We start from the raw sequence: 20,321 nt of genomic DNA on the forward strand, positions 1-20,321 counted from the left end.
TTGTTTTTGTAAATAATTCCTCCTCATATATGTAACCATATTATATATTATAAATAATTGAAGATGGAAGGAATGTCGTTAAATATCAAAATAAAGATCCTATGTTTAGACCAAAAAATATTAAAAAAGAAGTGCAAATTAAGAATCTTAAATTTTAATTGGTAATACAATTTCTTACCCTTTGATTTGTTCGAATTAATAAGAAATTACTGTATAGTTATTTTATATACGCATATACATGTATAATATAAATATATACATACAATAGACAATAGAGTTCAACTTATGATTCCTGCCAAATAAGAAAAGAGCTAATGGAATGGCAATACATAGCCACGGCCTACAACAATGAAATGAAATGATTTTGGAAATAAACCATCATTTCTGAAGCTGCTGCCCCTAACCACAACATGGATTTCAATCTACCTACATGTTGATATCAACACGTACTTTACACAAAGGCCTCTCAGGTTTTGTTCAATCACACTTTTAAGGAAATAATTTTTTTCTGGTCCACAGTGTACTATTACAACCAAAAAAGAAGGAAAGTGAACTTCCTCAGATGACAACAAACAAAGTATTCAAGGTCTGCACGTATTGTATATCTCACCTCGCAATACATCAATTGGCATATGTTCATGTGTATAACGCTCAGGACCTAGATACATCCCTGTCTTCTCCAAGAGGGCAACCCCTTCATCTCTCCCATATTTTGAAGCATAGAGGTTCAGATACTCAATATCCTAATACCAAGTTCAAGAATATAAAAATATTAAAATTTTTAATTGCACCAGTTAATGAAACAAATTAGAATTCAGAAAATGATTCATTTTGAAAAAAATTTAAGAAAATGTTACACCATTCATCATTCAAATTAAAAATATGGAAAAATGAATTGAAAGGTATATGCATTAGCAAACCAATTCAGCATAAAATTATGAAAAATTATCCTCACCTGCAAACCGCTGAGAATGCGTTCTAGTCTTACTGAAGCTACAGGTTCACGCGAAGATGAAAATACCTCACCAGGGTAAAACAAAACCCCATCACCCGGTGGAAGGCCCCGCCTGAATTTTATCTGCTTACAAACATACATTTTAAACTCAGGGAGAGAAAGAAAGACATTCTAAAAGAGCCAATCAAGGGTTCGGTAACCAGGCAAATTACCTCTGCACTGGGAACTGTTGCCTTCTCATAACAGTTGGCACCCCAATATAAGAATCCCGTTCCACCTTCTTTCCACACTCGCCACATTACAGCACGGTGCTGGGTACCTCGCATCCCGAGGTGCCAATTTGGATGAGGATCAGATGGTCCCATGCACACATATGTCCACCATTCCTGCAAAAACAAAATACTCAGTTCCCTTGAGCATAACCCTCAATATTTCTCATAAACCTTTCAACATCAAGCATGCAGCTTTTGCGAAAGATCAAATTAATAACATGCATCAATCAGTTAGAGCCATTACAATAAATTTCAGAGAAACACCTAAACATGGAATTTTAAATCAGATAAAGATACAAAGATAAGAATAAGATGGTCAAAAATAACAAAGTAGGTTCTAGAAATATGAAGGCAAATAGTGTTGAAGATAGCAGATTTAACATTTAGACCACAAATCCGAAAACCTGAGCATGAAGCAATTCTGTAACAGTGATAAATCCACCAAAAGCACCAACAGCTCCACTTAGTTGATAGTAAATACCAAATATTCATAAGTTATGAATGGATCATTAAGGACACAAGAACTGTACTGGACTTTTTCCAGAGCAGTGGCCGAAAAGTCCTCAATATAGATTACCTCACCATTCTCGGGCTGCAATTCTACAAGAATATCCTTTACCAAATCCTCTCGGTTACCAAGTACCCACTCGCTGCAAACAAAATAATCCATCTTTTAGGATACAATTCAACGTCAGAGTTATGCTATCCATTTATAACACGCTTCTGGCACTTAAGCTCAGATAAATGCATGGAACTAAAAGAAAAGTTAATTTTAGACATATAGAGTAGTTAACAAGAAAAAAGCTGAATTCTGCGCCCTTATACTCAGTCAAATAAAATGTTGGAGAATAATAGTTGAGAGGAATCCTAGGATGGGTTGATAGTCATTCTGGCAAGGTTCATATAAAAATCAATTAAAGCCTTAAAAAAAGTGACACTGGTAAGAATATCTTGCCAAACCCGGGACCCTTCCAACAAAGATGGCCATGAAATTATCAAAATTTTCTAAATTTAAATAGCCAAGGCAGGAAAATTCCTATTCTTAGACAAATTTGTACGAATTGTAGTTGAGAGCCTGCAGTGTTATCCTTATACTTGGTAAAATATATTTTACTTGAATGATTTTCTTACACGAAACAGTAACGCTACTGCTGCAAATAAAATTAGACTCTTTTTCCAATTCAAACTCAATGTAACGCAGTCCATACAGAGAAGACAATCTCGGGCCTAAAGTTGAAGTTAGAAGACTATTTTGTGAGCAATACCTTGTACAATAAATTTGAGTGTGAGGCCTTAGAAACTTTGGAACCTTTACAAAAGACTCAAATGGTGTAGGTGCGAGAGGTGCATCGCTTGGCCCTACATAGAAGAAGAAAACCATGAGTTATAGCATAAAAAAACCGAACCAAATGTAAAACAATGGCACAGTACAGTAACATATAACCCTTAAAAAAGTCACTTGAAAAAACAATAAATGTATTGTGGCAACCAGAGGACAACTTGCTAGCTACCAAGAAAATTTATATCATATTAGTAACTTAAACAACTTCTATAGCTACTCCCAAGTGATGACAAAAGGGCAAGATGACGAATCACTCAAATGAAGTGTACTGCAAAAACATGTAAGAGGAATAAAAACATCTTATTGTAGTATGTTAGAGAAATGAAGTAAAAAATCATACCACAATAGTAAGTAGTTAAAACACGAGCATCCGGAGCGTAAGCATGAATGTCACTGGCCATATTACGAACAGAATTGTAGTGTTCCATGTTCAATGGCTGTCATTAAAGTAACACATGCACATATATATTAGAAAGATCATAACAAAATGCATTGCATTAAGAGCCCTTTGCAGTCACAATAAGACCAATCTGCAATAATATACATGATGAAAATGAAGGCAAAAAATAACAAACTTATAGTTTACCTTGCAGGAATAAAATGACAGAGAAAATTACATATATGAGAGAACGGGCAAGAAAACTAGATAAAAATTTAAAGAAAAAAGCAAAAATCATCCCAGAATGCTGAATCCAATTAACATGGATTGCAGAAGTTTATTTTCCTGCCAATTGACTGTTGTTCATACCTCGTCCCATAAGTAAAAATAGGCTTTCTTCCAGTGAGCTTTTGTCCTCAAGATCTCAACTTCTTTCTGCAAGTAATCTTTTGCGCCACCATTACTATTTCACATCCACAAACCAGCAAAACTTGATCAGGTTTAATTGTTAATATATCTCAGCAAGAATGGACAACTGAATCTATACCTAGAAATTGCTTTGTATGGTACAGCATATGCTGCTAGTCGTGAGTCTGAAAAGTATTCATCAGATTTCGGATGATCAGCTGCCAAAATAATAGAGGAAACATTAAAGCAAACGAGGAAGATGAAGCAATCAGTCAATCTGTAAAAGTAGATTAGAACACTGCATTCAGCATTCTTGACTAGATTACCCGGCCATGGGCTTGTATATGTCAAAACACGCATGCTATCACCCCATCTGCAAAAATAAGGGCTGATTCTGTATTGAAGAAGCCACTTGAAATGCCGATCTAGTGCGTCATACCACTCGTCACTCCCGTGTTGAACACCAAAACGATCCTCAATTACAGTATCAGATATCTATTATATAGTTAAAGTGGAGACAACAATAAAAGTTACCTGTTATATGTCATCTAGCACACAATATGCTAACAATAGAAGATATTGCAAAAGATTAGCACTCAAGGTTCTACGGCAAAGATTGGATAAAGCAGACTCTAAGTAACAGTCTCAATCACATGGCAGAAAGCATGCCAAAGCATTTCTGTTTTCATTATTTTCAAAGGTAATTACTCATAATTATACATGCTTTTAGCAACTTCATGTACCTACTGAAATATGCAAAATGTACTAGTATAAATTGAAAGGTGTGCACCAAATCACAACGTAATATGCTTGGCCTTTGATTTTATATGTACTCAATGAATGTGTGTCTTATTTAATGTTTTTGGTTTCTTCATAACTATATTGTTTGAAGCACCTTTGCTTTTCTTTTAAGAGCCAGTGGCACTAGTATATTTACTTCCCCACATCTTTAGATTCAAATTTTCAGTCTTCTCATGGACAGCTAGTCTGGAACTATATAATACCATACATATTCTTCATGAGGAACATCAAGAGAAAACTGACAATTGGTCATCTAGAGATATTAGAAATTTCAAAAAACACATAAATTAGCAAAGATATTGGATACACCAAATACAGCAGGAAGCGATGGAGTTGCAGGCAAAATGAAGCCCCAAACTGTCAAACTTAACTTCACACGTATTGAAAGATTGGATATAGCATCTTCATCCATCATATCAACTGGTCCATTATCTGAATAGAACTCAGAAAATAGGGGAGACACAAGAATTCTTCTTAAAGATGTAGTTGCAGACTTCACTCTTTCTACCTATATATCAATGGCTAGCATAAGAACCCAGTAACAAATTCAAACAAACCCCAAAAGAGAGAGAGAGAGAGAGAGAGAGAGAAACAGGAGAGAATTAGAAACAAAATAGACTCAGAAATTCACCACTTCATCCAAATGTTTTACATCAATGGGCTCCACAATGTCAAGACAGTTCCTAATCTCCATAAATACTTGATGCTTCTCATCTTTGCCCAAGCACTGTGATGAAGATCTGCGAGTTGGAATGAATTACTATTTTGCAGGTATAAAATTACAGAACTGTAATTGACAATTCAGAATTCACACCAATAAAGACTTCTTATGGTGATGGTTCTAAACTGAAATATGCAACTCAGAAATATAGTTAAAGATGTGTAAAGAGCAAAGAATGTACTCTGCATCTGCCTTAGAAGTGATTATGATCTCCCCTTCATATAGACCTGGGGGCTGTGCACTTGGAACATCTATAGAAACCCAAATCGCAGTTGTTTCCCTGCAGCAGGGAAAGACCAAGAATGCCATCTCAATTTCAGGCAATAAGAAACCATCCAAGTTTTCTTCACACTATAATAACATAAGCATTATCAAATCAATGAATGGACATTACCCAGGAAGTAAGTTTATCTGACTAACTAATCAATGAATGGACATTACCCAGGAAGTAAGTTTATCTGACTAACTGGAAGGTCAAGGGGTACTAGAGCATCAGGGAAACCTAATATTGGTACGACACGCCGCAACGATAGTGATTGGCCAACAACCAACCTGCCAAGAGCCAATATCAGCAAGATCATAAACCAGAGGAGTGATTCATCAAGCTGTGTCAAGAAGAATATGTTTTCAAGCAACTAACCGATCGCCAGATGTGGAGCATAAATCAGTACACTGAACCTGCACAACCCCAGCAATACCAGAACTGCTCCAAGAGACTTTTGGACGAAGAGCAATTTGAATACATTCTCTCTCATTTCTAGCTGCCAGAAGATTTATCTTAAAGATAAGAAAAGAAAATTTAGATTCCTGAATGCAAAAGCCACTCCACATAGCCATAAAACATCAGAAGCAGATACAATTAAAACAAATAAAAGAAATGACGAAACATCTCCTTCTTATTCTGAGAGAAAATGATGGCAGGGATCATATATTCATAAATCAAGGTTCCTTGAAGTAAGTCCCTGAATTTATAGCTCACTTGCCAAAAATATGAGTGGAAAAGATAACTATCCAAGAAAACCCAGACACCCCAACCTATGCTGAACTTACCAATTCCCTTTTAAATTACGTAGTCTGAAACGTATTTCATAAAAAAGAGAAACAAGTTGGGTCATGTGGGCATTAACACATGGATATGATGTGCACTTAAGAAATCATGTATTCACATGCTTAGTAGCACCATTAGCTATTGATTTACCAGATAACCACATTGCCTAAAAAGCATAACGTCATCAAATTATTCAAAGATGTAAGTAAGTAAAGCCAGGTGTGCATCTGCGAACATTACACTCAGGCACATAATGCAAATGAAAGGAAATGGAAGCTGCGATAAGCATTTTTATCAAGTAACATGTTCATAAAACAAGTGCTAAGGTGAGATCACTTTAAGAAAATTCAACCATGAAATAAAAGAAATAAAAAATTATGTTACAATTCTTACAGGCTCTAAATGTCTAGGCATTTCCTGATGTCCAACATTCGCTGTGCTTGGCAAGCACCATACATGCACCAAGTCTCCAGTTGGAACCTCGGCAGGGTTGATGGAGCCTTTGAGTGGATCTGAACCTTCATCATTCCATCCATCCGTGTTAATCTTTTTAGGCACATGGAGATTCTAGATTTGGCCCTGGTCAAGTCACAGAAAAATCAACAGTGGCTTTATTAGTTTCAAAGAAAGTCGGTTCGAATATGGGAAAGTGACCTGGCAAAGAGAAAATAATGTGCTGTTTAACAGGAAGATTGATGGTAGCTAAAAGCCTAACACTGGAAAGCAGCTTTAAAGCAATAATAAATAACACTTTAGATAGGCTTAGGAGATTTCATTTGGATTTTGGCCAATCACAATGTTTAATACAATTATACTATGGGAGAGTTCTTTGGATAACAAATCATTTGTTGGGTGGATTATATTTTTGTTCACTATCCAATTACCTATTATATGTAATGGATTGGCTTAAAACTAATATAAGTAGATAAATTAGTGGAGAAAGTCAGGAGTCCACACTAGCTGGTTCAATGTAATTTCATTTTTTTCATACTCTTTGATGTTAAGTTGTGCAAATCTAGAGCTGCTCAATAATGTCCCAAAAGAAAAAAAACCAGCGACAGGGATCAATGTAATGATAATAAGCAATTTGATTATGTTGTAGCTGCTTTTCCTTTTCTGATTCCAATAACCAAAACTATATTCATCCATCTTCCCAATTATATTTCCTTCAAAAACAGTATTCTATCATTATTATTTTATTGCTTAGATTGACAATTCCTTTTTGCATTGAGTTGTATTAATTCCCACCACTACTTACCATGTATGCGATGATGATATGGCCAAAAGTCAAAACTGAATCCTTTCCTGGTTAGTCCCACTATATATTAAAAATCTTGGTTTAAAACTATACATATCCTCTTTTACAATTTGCCACAGGATCATTCTGACTCTTACTCTAATCCACCGCCCAAAAGACAAAAGGTAAGCTTACGTTTTCTCCCATAAACTTGTTCTCACATTTTAAATGGTACTTCATAAAGTCCATTTAAAGTTTAAACAGATGGAAATTGACAAATCTTGTCTTTTAACATGCTTTCATAATTATCAATACAATCACGGATTCACAGTCAAGACAAGCATATATTTACGTATAATTTAATAAGAAAATTGTAGAGATTGACTCAGTCAAATTCAAGATTTCCAAGAAAATATATTTATCCTAGTGTGTGAGATTTTCCACCAAGTTGGAGAATTATGAGGTTATAACTGATCTAGAATTAGTTCACTCAATCGATTTTCTAACCCAACATAAGTTGTCAGATGTAGCTCGACCTAACACAAGCTAATCACAATTAATCCTTACAATGTTCAACCAGCTCAAAATAACTTCAGATTGTAGATATCTCGAAGGGATTAGATCGACAACAATCTTGACACAATCTCAGGGCTCAATCACAGGAATATCGGGTTGCGTTTCAATCTTAATTTAATCATTTATTTTTGCTCTTTCCTTTATACAAAATCTGTATATAAACTCTCTCCAACGATGAGAAAGGGTTAGCAATTGTTTAGGAATATTATTGTAAGCTCTCACAGCAAATACACAAAATAGTGAATATAGGCTCAAGGTTAACTCGTTGAAGTCGAACGGTCGAACACTTTAAAACTATTGTGTCATTATTTTACTACTTTTCATTCATGACATTGCTAGTTACTCGTAATCACACACACATCAGTTTCGATTCTATCAAGGTTAATTGGATACTTTAGTTGGTATAAATCTTGTATCAAAATTTTGGCGCTAGAAAGAGGGCCTTCGCCAAAATCTCAGAATTTCCAGCAAACAATCCTAGTGACTCGATCACTCAAAGCCCATAATGGTTCGTACAAGATCAAAAACCACCATTGGAAATCATGACAACTTGGAAACCACCCATAGGAGGTGCATCAAGACGCTGCCGGCATCGACCACCAGTTGTGCCAAGGTAGGCTGTGAACCAACAGGGGGCAGGGACATTGAATCCTAAAAATGGTCAATTAGTGGAGATGATCAGAATAATGGTTGCACAGGCGGTGCAACAAAACGTGGTTGAATTGAGAAACCATCAGTCGGCCCCCTAAGACCTCGACTGGCCACGTTCATCGATGTTACCCAACAAGTCGGAATTCAGCGACAACCAATCCGGTTCGTCGGCACCAGGAACAATCGACAATCTCAGCATCGCTGCGCACATTCTACTTATGAACGAGAATCTCACGGGCAGACTAACCCGGAAGGAGACCAGGCAAAGAGCCCATGAGGGAAGATGAAGGAACATGGTTCCTTTCGGGGCCTATGGGCTAGAGATTTCTTTGGTTGAGAAATCTCCACAAAAGAGGTGGTCAGAAGAGGCTGCCACATCGGGGTCCCAGCTCCATGCAACGACTACTTAGAAATCTCAGGGATTATGTCTGAGAACCGCTGAGCCTACAGGAGAATCAAACATGCGATCAATGCTGTGGTTACACTGAGAAGACATGGTGAAAGCTCGCCTATAGATACCTGAAACAGAAGCGAACATGTGTTAAAATTCAAAAATTCGGCAACCAATCCACACTTTGCTTTCAGTTCAAGCACCCATGATAGCTTGCGTCGGACAAAAGACACAAGCGAGCTACCAGGATTCCATCAACCACTAGTGTAAACCCTCTTAAACCCATAACCGCAAAAAGGTATAAAAAAAACAAAAAAGGAGGAGAAAGAAGCCTTATCGAAGTGTAAAGATGAAAGAAACTTGCCAGAAAAGCGTCTGTGAAAATGACATAGCAACGACGGAATAAGCAAAAAAATCGAAAACTTTTGCAAAGTGTATAGAAGTTCTACAAGTTCCCGCTTTATAGTGGTTTGTGTGGGAGACGAATGGTGGGATTCAACCGTAGCGTCAATCTACAGTGAATCTTAGCCCTTCATTCGTCGAGTAATCCCTGCTTTTGGATGTAACCACGTGTCAATCATCCCAAGGGTCGATCAACTGTCAAATAGCCACAAGTCATAACTATCGTCACACATCGCTTCGATTTCGTGCATGGACAGCTATAGTGCCCACGTGCGACGAAAAATAACTGTCAAAGGCTATGCATTTAATGCGACCTCACTACGTGGAAGTTACACATATACCCTCATTTCAAATTCCAAGTTTGTCAAGAATATCACAGCACAAGAAAAGCCAAGTGTTGAGTACGTCAACTGAAGATTAGTCCGACTCATGAAGCTTGACCATACCTACATTAGCGTACGTCAACTAAAGATTGTCCGACTCATGAAGCTTGACCATACCTACATTTAGCACACAACCGACGAAGTTCGAGCTTGATATCAAATTGAGTAATAATCTTCGAAGCTTGATACGAGCATCGAACACTAGGGGGCATATGTTGTGTGATTTTCCATCAAGTTTCGAGAATTGCAAGGTTATAGCTCGATCCAAATCAGTTTGACTCAATCAATAGTCCGATCCAACATAAGCTCGTCGAGATGTAGCTCGACCTAGTACAAGCTAGTCGCGACCAATCTTACAGTTGTTTAACCAAATCACAGATAACTTCAGATCTTGAATATCTCAGAAGGGATCAGATCGACAGAAATCTTGGCGCAATCTCAGCGCTCAATCGCGAGAATATTGGAGTGTATTTCAATCTTAATTGTAATCCCTTTATTTCGCTCTTTCTTTGTACAAAATCTATATAAAACCCCCTCCAACGATGAGAAATGGATTAACAAATTGTTTTAGAAAATTATTGTAAGCTTCACAGTAAATACAAAAAATAGTGACATAGACTCCAGAGTTTAACTCGTCGAACCACTTTAAAACTCTTTGTGTCATTATCTTACTGCTTTTCATTCATAACATTGTTGGTTCAACATCAATCGAATCAATCTAATTGGTGCAAAATTGTTATCAACATGTACAAAACAGTACCACTTACGGCTCCTCATACTGGAAAAGACCATTGCAGGAGCTAACATATACATGCACTGTATATTGAACTTGGAATAAGTGTGCTTGTTTTTTTATTAGCTACCCTCTAATCTCATCGACATGAAGTGCATGTTAGTCATCCAGACACTTTTAAAGAGGTTTGTTTGTTTTTTTTGTAAATAATCCTCTCATATTGTAACATATTATATATTATAATAATTGAAGATGGAAAGATGTCGTTAAATATCAAAATTGAAGATCCTATGTTTAGACCAAAAAATATTAAAAAAGAAGTGCAAATTAAGAATCTTAAATTTTAATTGGTAATACAATTCTTACCCTTTGATTTGTTCGAATTAATAAGAAATTACAGTATAGTTATTATATACGCATATACATGTATAAATAAATATATCCATACAATAGACAATAGAGTTCAACTTATGATTCCTGCCAAATAAGAAAAGAGCTAATGGAATGGCAATACTAGCCACGGCCTACAACAATGAAAGATGAATGATTTTGGAAATAAACCATCATTTCTGAAGCTGCTGCCCCTAACCACAACATGGATTCAATCTACCTACATGTTGATATCAACAAGTACTTTACACAAAGGCCTCTCAGGTTTGTCAATCACACTTTTAAGGAAATAATTTTTTTCTGGTCCACAGTGTACTATTACAACCAAAAAAGAAGGAAGGTGAACTCCTCAGATGACAACAAAGTATTCAAGGTCTGCACGTATTGTATATCTCACCTCGCAATACATCAATTGGCATATGTTCATGGGTATAACGCTCAGGACCTAGATACATCCCTGTCTTCTCCAAGAGGGCAACCCCTTCATCTCTCCCATATTTTGAAGCATAGAGGTTCAGATACTCAATATCCTAATACCAAGTCAAGAATATAAAAAATTAAATTTTTAATTGCACCAGTTAATGAAACAAATTAGAATTCAGAAAATGATTCATTTTGAAAAAAATTAAGAAAATGTTACACCATTCAACATACAAAATAAAAATATGAAAAAGGAATTGAAAGGGATATGCATTAGCAAAACATTCAGCATAAAATCATGAAAAATTATCCTCACCTGCAAACCGCTGAGAATGCGTTCTAGGCTTACTGAAGCTACAGGTTCACGCGAAGATGAAAATACCTCACCAGGGTAAAACAAAACCCCATCACCGGTGGAAGGCCCCGCCTGAATTTTATCTGCTTACAAACATACATTTTAAACTCAGAGAGGAAAGAAAGACATTCTAAAAGAGCCAATCAAGGGTTCGGTAACCAGGCAAATTACCTCTGCACTGGGAACTGTTGCCTTCCATAACAGTTGGCACCCCAATATAAGAATCCCGTTCCACCTTCTTTCCACACTCGCCATTACAGCACGGTGCTGGGTACCTCGCATCCGAGGTGCCATTTGGATGAGGATCAGATGGTCCCATGCACACATAGTCCACCATTCCTGCAAAAAACAAAATACTCAGTTCCCTTGAGCATAACCCTCAATATTCTCATAAACCTTTCAACATCAAGCATGCAGCTTTGTGGAAGATCAAATTAATAACATGCATCAATCTGTAAGAGCCATTACAATAATTTAAGAGAAACTCCTAAACATGGAATTTTAAATCAGATAAAGATACAAAGATAATAAGATGGTCAAAAATAACAAAGTAGGTTCTAGAAATATGAAGGCACATAGTGTTGAAGATAGCAGATTTAACATTTAGACCACAAATCCGAAAACCTGAGCATGAAGCAATTATGTAACAGTGATAAATCCACCAAAAGCACCAACAGCTCCACTTAGTTGATAGTAAATACCAAATATTCATAAGTTATGAATGGATCATTAAGGACACAGAAACTCTACTGGACTTTTCCAGAGCAGCGGCCGAAAAGTCCTCAATATAGTTACCTCACCATTCTGGGTGCAATTCTGCAAGAATATCCTTTACCAAATCCTCTCGGTTACCAAGTACCCACTCGCTGCAAAACAAATAATCCATCTTTTAGGATACAATTCAACGTCAGAGTTATGCTATCCATTTATAACACGCTTCGGCACTTAGTCAGATAAATGCATGCAACTAAAAGAAAAGTCAATTTTAGACATATATAGTTAACAAGAAAAAAGCTGAATTCTGCGCCCTTATACTCAGTCAAATAAAATGTTGGAGAATAATAGTTGAGAGAATCCTAGGATGGGTTGATAGTCATTCTGGCAAGGTTCATGTAAAAATCAATTAAAGCCTTAAAAAAAGTGACATGGTAAGAATTCTTGCCAAACCGGGACCCTTCCAACAAGATGGCCATGAAATTATCAAAATTTTCTAAATTTAAATAGCCAAGGTAGGAAAATTCCTATCTTAGACAAATGTGAACCAGTGGAGTTGAGAGCCGCAGTGTTATCCTTATACTCAGTAAAATATATTTTACTTGAATGATTTTCTTAAACAAACAGTAACGCTACTGCTGCAAATAAAATTAGACTCTTTCCAATTCAAACTCAATGTAACGCAGTCCATACAGAGAAGACAATCTGGCCTAAAGTTGAAGTTAGAAGACTAATTATGAGCAATACCTTGTACATAAATTTGAGTGTGAGGCCTTAGAAACTTTGGAACCTTTACAAAAGACTCAAATGGTGTAGGTGCGAGAGGGTGCATCGCTTGGCCCTACATAGAAGAAGAAAACCATGAGTTATAGCATAAAAAAACCGAACCAAATGTAAAACAATGGCACAGTACAGTAACATAAACCCTTAAAAAGTCACTTGAAAAAAACAATAAATGTTTGTGGCAACCAGAGGACAACTTGCTAGCTACCAAGAAAATTTATATCATATTAGTAACTTAAACAACTTCTAAGTCACTCCCAAGTGATGACAAAAGGGCCAGATGACAGAATCACTCAAATGAAGTGTACTGCAAAAACATGTAAGAGGAATAAAAACATCTTATTGTAGTATGTTAGAGAAATGAAGTAAAAAATCATACCACAATAGTAAGTAGTTAAAACACGAGCATCGGAGCATAAGCATGAATGTCACTGGCCATATTACGAACAGAATTGTAGTGTTCCCTGTTCAATGGCTGTCATTAAAGTAACACATGCACATATATATTAGAAAGATCATAACAAAATGCATTGCATTAGAGCCCTTTGCAGTCACAATAAGACAATCTGCAATAATATACATGATGAAATGAAGGCAAAAAATAACAAACTTTTAGTTTACCTTGCAGGAATAAAATGATAAGAGAAAATTACATATAAGAGAGAACAGGCAAGAAAACTAGATAAAAATTAAGAAAGAAAAAAAAATCATCCCAGAATGCTGAATCCAATTAACATGGATTGCAGAAGTTTATTTTCCTGCCAATTGACTGTTGTTCATACCTCGTCCATAAGTAAAAATAGGCTTTCTTCCAGTGAGCTTTTGTCCTCAAGATCTCAACTTCTTTCTGCCAGTAATCTTTTGCGCCACCATTAATATTTCACATCCACAAACCAGCAAAACTGATCAGGTTTAATTGTTAATATACCTCAGCAAGAATGGACAACTGAATCTATACCTAGAAATTGCCTTGTATGGTACAGCATATGCTGCTAGTCGTGAGTCTGAAAAGTATTCGTCAGATTTGGATGATCAGCTGCCAAAATAATAGAGGAAACATAAAGCAATGAGGAAGATGAAGCAATCAGTCAATCTGTAAAAGTAGATTAGAACACTGCATTCAGCATTCTTGACTAGATTACCCGGCCATGGGCTTGTATATGTCAAAACGCATGCTATCACCCCATCTGCAAAAATAAGGGCTGATTCTGTATTGAAGAGCCACTTGAAATGCCGATCTAGTGCGTCATACCACTGTCACTCCCGTGTTGAACACCAAAACGATCCTCCATTACAGTATCAGATATCTTTATATAGTTAAAGTGGAGACAACAATAAATGTTACTGTTATATGTCATCTAGCACACAATATGCTAACAATAGAAGATATTGCAAAGGATTAGCACTCAAGGTTCTACGGCAAAGATTCTTGATACCCGTGAGATCACCGAGAGCTCTAGCTGGGTTGTGGTGCACGCACGAGGATTCGGGGCACACATAGACTTTCTTGCGGTTTTCTTTGTTGGTTCGCTGCTTGAGCTTCCAAGGTAAATTGTGACCTCGTCGGTGAAGCTGCAGGTTCTGGTCGCGCTGAAACCCTTTGTTGCAGATCTCACACAGGAATCGGTTCGTGGCTAGTAAAGTTTTTGGTGATAAAGCGATAACCATTGAATCTGGATCTGAATAATCCAAAAAGATTAACACTTTAGTATCATTATTAAGTATGAAAAACTAGTAACTTTTTATTAGATATTGGGTTTCGATAAAGTTACCTGGCATTCCTGGGAGATTACGCTTTTTCTTCTTCTGTTGTTGTTCTTGTGGTTCTGGTAATGGAATCATTTGAATCTGATTAACTGGGGATGATATGCTATCTTCTGCAGGAGCTGTACTATCGGTTTCAAACTCGGTCATCGTATTTCTTTCAAGCACGTAAAAAACTTGAAATTTCAAGTCTTCATATACTATCTAAGCTCAAAGAACATGGTTAACTTGGGTCTGATAAGTGAAAATCTAGTTATACTTCATCTATCTGTCAAGCTCTCAAGCTACTCACCAAAATCTAGTGAAACCTTCCTGGTACTCGAAGACAAATCTAAAATATGTGAAATAAATGGTTAAATGGTATGGATTTTCAAAATTGTGGGCAGTTTCTCAATTCTCAGTTTCAGTGAAACCAAATAAACCAGCGATTAAACTCAGTGACGAGTCAAGACCGGCATGATGGACTCATTCGGCGGCGGTTTCATATCGAGAGAGAGAAACAGTGAGTTAGAGACGATAGAAGAAGACAGACAAGAAGAGAGAGAGATTAGAATTGTAGCGTAAAAAGTATTAAAAAAATGGTTAAAGCGGCGCCACTTAACCCTGGTTTGTAGTTTTAACTATGGTTAGAGATACAGCTGACTCCCAAATCTCTCCTCTTGCAGGCAGCGCAAGCTATTCGGACCGTACACGTGTCAAAAGAAGTGAGTTGCTGACATTTGTCGGAAGAAGTCGGACTAGGCGGTGCTTGTCGTTTAGCTAAAATGCTTTCAATATTTTTATCCGGTATGCATCCATTTTTTTTGTGTTCTTTGTGAACAGGACGACTCAAAGACAACTATACCCCTAACACACAGGCTGAAAACCTGGATTTCAACACGTGCGACAACCTGTGTTCTAAGTCAGTAGACGAGTTCACGATCATGTGGTGTGTTTTTATTATAGTATTTTATGTCGATTAGGAGTCCTGCCAATTGCCAAGGAACCGATAAGGACGAGCAAGACAATAAACAAATCTTACTATTTGTCTTTAAATCAGTGGCATGATTTGTAATTTATGTAGAAAACCTTGTCTAATCTTCCCACTCCACTGCTGTTACATCTATTCTTCTTTATTTGGCATGTTCCTCGTCAAACTAACAATTATGCCTTCATGTTCTTTTTTCTTTTAATAAATTAATACTTGATTACCTTCGTGTGCAAGTAACTTGAGAAGAGAAATATGGTCAGCTCAGTGGCAATCTCGTGAATTAGATGGTTACAAAGGGTGATAGTTTAGCTAAAATGTTGATTGTCTCAATAGTCAATAATCAATATAGCCTGTACGTTACAGTACTCTGCATATGACAAATGGCCATGGAGCACTCCAATGCTTGCAGACACGTCCTTGACTATTCAGTAAAGGGCTTTAAATTAGTATGTGACAGTTCATTACTCTTGACGTGGTCGCGGCTTCAGTAACCGTTAACTTTTATAAAAGTTTGATTTCTACCGTTGGATAAATCAGAGTTGCATTTTTTAGATACTACGTTATGCTTACGTTAGTATCCCAAAAAGGATGAAGACACTTTTGTCTTTTCATATGCATATGCATATGCACATGCTCAGCTACGCAATCGCAAAGGTTATCATCTTTTTTTTTCTTCTATAAAAAGTCAGGATGATAAGCAATCACAGGGGTGTTTCCGACTTTTCACAACTGTTTGTATGGTAAACAATTCCAAATTTGCACTGGCCTCCACCACCAACTTTCTGACTGGATTCCATCAACTCCTAGGTGAATTGGTGATGTGGACGGCCGAGATGAATTCTTTCTGCCCCATTATTATATATTAATTTTTACTTAGAATTAAGTAAATAATAATCCACAAATCATTAGAAACCATTAAAGAATTGCGTGTACATAAATAATTGAAAGTACGAAGTATGAACACACAAATGTGCTTTAATAGTTGGGGACTTAGGGTATTAGTTAAAACCTTCATAACTGAAAAGTCATAATTTTTAATAAGGCTTCTGCCCAATTTATATATATATATATATATATATATATATATACAGTACATGGTTTGACTCGGACCCAATTTTTTTAGTTGAGCTTATCTTTAGTAGGTGAATGATAACACAAGAATAATAAACAAATTAAAGTCTGGTTTAAATCTTTTTAGGCACATGGAGATTCTAGATTTGGCCCTGGTCAAGTCACAGAAAAATCAACAGTGGCTTTATTATGTTTCAAAGAAAGTCGGTTCGAATGTGGGAAAGTGACCTGGCAAAGAGAAAATAATGTGCTGTTTAACAGGAAGATTGATGGTAGCTAAAAAGCCTAACACTGGAAAGCAGCTTTAAAGCTAATAATAAATAACACTTTGGTTTGGATAGGCTTAGGAGATTTCATTTGGATTTTGGCCAATCACAATTTTTTAATACAATTATACTATAGGAGAGTTCTTTGGATAACAAATGATTTGTTGGGTGGATTATATTTTTGTTTCCACTATCCCAAATTACCCTATTATATGTAATGGATTGGCTTAAAACTAATATAAGTAGATAAATTAGTGGAGAAAGTCAGGAGTCACCACCTAGCTGGTTCAATGTAATTTCATTTTTTTCATACTCTTTTGATGTTAAGTTGTGCAAATCTAGAGCTGCTCAATAATGTCCCAAAAGAAAAAAAAACCAACGACAGGGATCAATGCAATGATAATAAGCAATTTGATTATGTTGTAGCTGCTTTTCCTTTTCTGATTCCAATAACCAAAACTATATTCATCCATCTTCCCAATTATATTTCCCTTCAAAAAACAGTATTCATTATCATTATTATTTTATTGCTTAGATTGACAATTCCTTTTTGCATTGAGTTGTATTAATTCCCACCACCACTTTACCATGTATGCGATGATGATATGGCCAAAAGTCAAAACTGAATCCTTTCCTGGTTAGTCCCACTATATATTAAAAATCTTGGTTTAACACTATACATATCCTCTTTTACAATTTGCCACAGGATCATTCTTGACTCTTAACTCTAATCCACCGCCCAAAAGACAAAAGGTAAGCTTACGTTTTCTCCCATAAAACTTGTTCTCACATTTTAAATGGTACTTCATAAAGTCCATTTAAAGTTTAAACACATGGAAATTGACAAATCTTGTCTTTTAACATGCTTTCTCATAATTATGAATACAATCACGGATTCACAGTCAAGACGAAGCATATATTTTACGTATAATTTAAAATAAGAAAAATGTATCTACAGATGTCGATACTTAGATTGACTCACTCAAATTCAAGATTTCCAAGAAAAATATATTTGTCTTGTTGTGTGTGATTTTTCCACTAAGCTCAAAGAATTACGAGGTTATAGCTCAATTTAGAATTAGTTCAACTCAATCGATTGTCCAACCCAGCATAAGTTCGTCAAGATGTAGTTCGACTTAACATAAGCTAATTACAACCAATCCTTACAGTTATTAATAACTTCAGATTCTAGATATCTCGAAAAGGATCAGATCGACAACAATCTTGGCACAATCTCAGGGCTCAATCGCGAGAAAATCGTAATTGCATTTCAATGTTAATTGTAATCCTTTTATTTTCGCTATTTCCTTTGTACAAGATTTGTATATAAACCCTCTCTAACGATGAGAAAGGGGTTAGCCATTTGTTCTAGGAATATTATTGTAAGCTCTCACAGCAAATACAAAAATAGTGAACGTAGACTCAAGAGTTTAACTCGTCGAACCACTATAAAACTCTTTGTGTCATTATTTTACTATTTTCCATTCATGACATTGCTGATTACCCGTAATCACACACATATCAGTTTCAATTCTGTCAAGGTCAATTGGATCACTCTAGTTGGTGCAAAATCTTGTATCAAAATTTTGGCGCTAGAAAGAGGGCCTCCGCCAAAATCTCAGAATTTCCAGCAAACAATCCTAGTGACTCAATCACTCAAGGCCCACAATGGTTCGTGCAAGATCAAAAACCACCATTGGAAACCACGGAAACTTGGAAGCCACCCACCAGGAGGTGCATCAAGACGCTGTCGAGCATTGACCACCAGTGTTGCCAGGGCAGCAGGCCATGAACCAGCAGGGGGCAGGGACGTTGAATCCCAAAAATGGTCAATTGGTGGAGATGATCAGAATAATGGTTGCATATGTGGTGCAACAAAACGTGGTTGAATTAAGAAACCATCAGTTGACCCCCCAAGATCTCGACTGGCCACGCTTCACTGATGTTACCCCAATAGGTTGGAATTCAGCCGACAACCAATCCGGTTCGTCGGCACCAAGGAACGGTCGACAATCTCAACACCGTCGGACACATTCTACTTATGAACGAGAATCTCACGGGCAACCTAACCCCAAAAGGAGACCAGGAAAAGAGCCCATGAGGGAAGATGAAGAAACGTGGTTCCTTTCGGGACCTATGGGCTAGAGATTTTTTCGGTTGAGAAATCTCCACAAAAGCATGGTCAGAAGAGGCCGCCACATCGGGGTCCCAACTCACGCAACGGCATCCTCAGAAATCTCAGGGATTACATTCTTGAGAACCGCTGAGCCTACAGGAGAATCAAACATGCGATCAATGTTGTAGCTACTCGACGAAGACGTGGTGAAATCTCGCCTCTAGATACTTGAAACAGAAGTGAACATGTGTTAGAGCTCAAAAATTCGGTGACCTATCCACACTTTGCTTTCAGTTCAAGCACCCAGGGTAGCTCGCGTTAGACAAAAGACACAAGCAAGCTACCAGGATTCCATCAGCCACCAATGTAAACCCTCCTTAAACCCATAACCGCCGGAAACACACTCAAAAAACACTAACAAAGCCCTAAAAAATTCAATGTGGCCATGGCAATAGCCACCCTCAACCGCAAAAAGGTATAAAAAAACAAATAAAGGATGAGAAATAAGCCTTACCGAAGTATAAAGATGAAAGAAACTCGTCGGAAAAGCGTTGTGAAAACGAAAGAGCAACAACGACATAAGCAAAAAAAAATCTGAAAACTTTTACAAAGTGTATAGAAGTTCTGACAAAGTTGCCCGCTTTTATAGTGATTTGCGTGGGAGACGAAATGGTGGGATTCAACCGTAGCCGTCGATCTATAGTTAATCTTAGCCCTCCATTCGTCGAGCAATCTTGGCCTTTGGATGTAGCCACATGTCAATCATCCCCGAGGGTTGATCAACTGTTAGACAGCCACAATCATAACCGTCGTCCCACGTCGCTTCGATTTCGCACATGGACAGCTGTAGTCACCCACGTGCGACGAAAAGTAACTGCCAAAGGCTACCGCATTTAATGCGACCTCACTGCGTGGAAGTTACACATATACCGTCATTTCAAATTCCAAGTTTGTCAAGAATATCACAGCAAAGGAAAAGCCAAGTGTTGAGTACGTCAACTGAAGATTAGTCCGACTCATGAAGCTCGACCATACCTACATTTAGAACACAAACGACGAAGTCTGAGCTTGATATAAAATCGAGCAATAGTCTTTAAAGCTTGATACGAGCATCGAACACTAGGGGGCAGATGTTCTCTGTGATTTTTCCATCAAGCTTCAAGAATTGCAAGG

The 20,321-nt window shown here is 37.0% G+C and overlaps 1 protein-coding gene and 1 pseudogene across 1 annotated transcript in view; both read right to left on the bottom strand.

Moving 5' to 3' along the window:
• Positions 1-235: 235 nt before the first annotated feature.
• Positions 236-20,321, bottom strand: part of LOC116109898 — a 28,227-nt gene continuing 8,141 nt past the window's right edge. The window contains exons 3-17 of the mRNA XM_031396133.1: positions 6,320-6,438; positions 5,519-5,655; positions 5,320-5,430; positions 5,060-5,158; positions 4,789-4,897; positions 4,465-4,665; positions 3,683-3,851; positions 3,496-3,574; positions 3,318-3,411; positions 2,910-3,006; positions 2,493-2,586; positions 1,805-1,877; positions 1,168-1,341; positions 956-1,078; positions 236-743 (exon numbers count right to left, since the gene is read on the bottom strand). Coding sequence (XP_031251993.1) covers positions 582-743; positions 956-1,078; positions 1,168-1,341; positions 1,805-1,877; positions 2,493-2,586; positions 2,910-3,006; positions 3,318-3,411; positions 3,496-3,574; positions 3,683-3,851; positions 4,465-4,665; positions 4,789-4,897; positions 5,060-5,158; positions 5,320-5,430; positions 5,519-5,655; positions 6,320-6,438 — 1,841 coding nt within the window. The 3' untranslated portion in view covers positions 236-581. The remainder of the gene's footprint in view (positions 744-955; positions 1,079-1,167; positions 1,342-1,804; positions 1,878-2,492; positions 2,587-2,909; positions 3,007-3,317; positions 3,412-3,495; positions 3,575-3,682; positions 3,852-4,464; positions 4,666-4,788; positions 4,898-5,059; positions 5,159-5,319; positions 5,431-5,518; positions 5,656-6,319; positions 6,439-20,321) is intronic.
• LOC116109907 lies at positions 11,058-14,875 on the bottom strand (annotated as a pseudogene).

This window comes from Pistacia vera, unplaced genomic scaffold (genome assembly GCF_008641045.1).
Source record: "Pistacia vera cultivar Batoury unplaced genomic scaffold, PisVer_v2 Contig590, whole genome shotgun sequence".
Taxonomy (NCBI): Eukaryota; Viridiplantae; Streptophyta; class Magnoliopsida; order Sapindales; family Anacardiaceae; genus Pistacia; species Pistacia vera.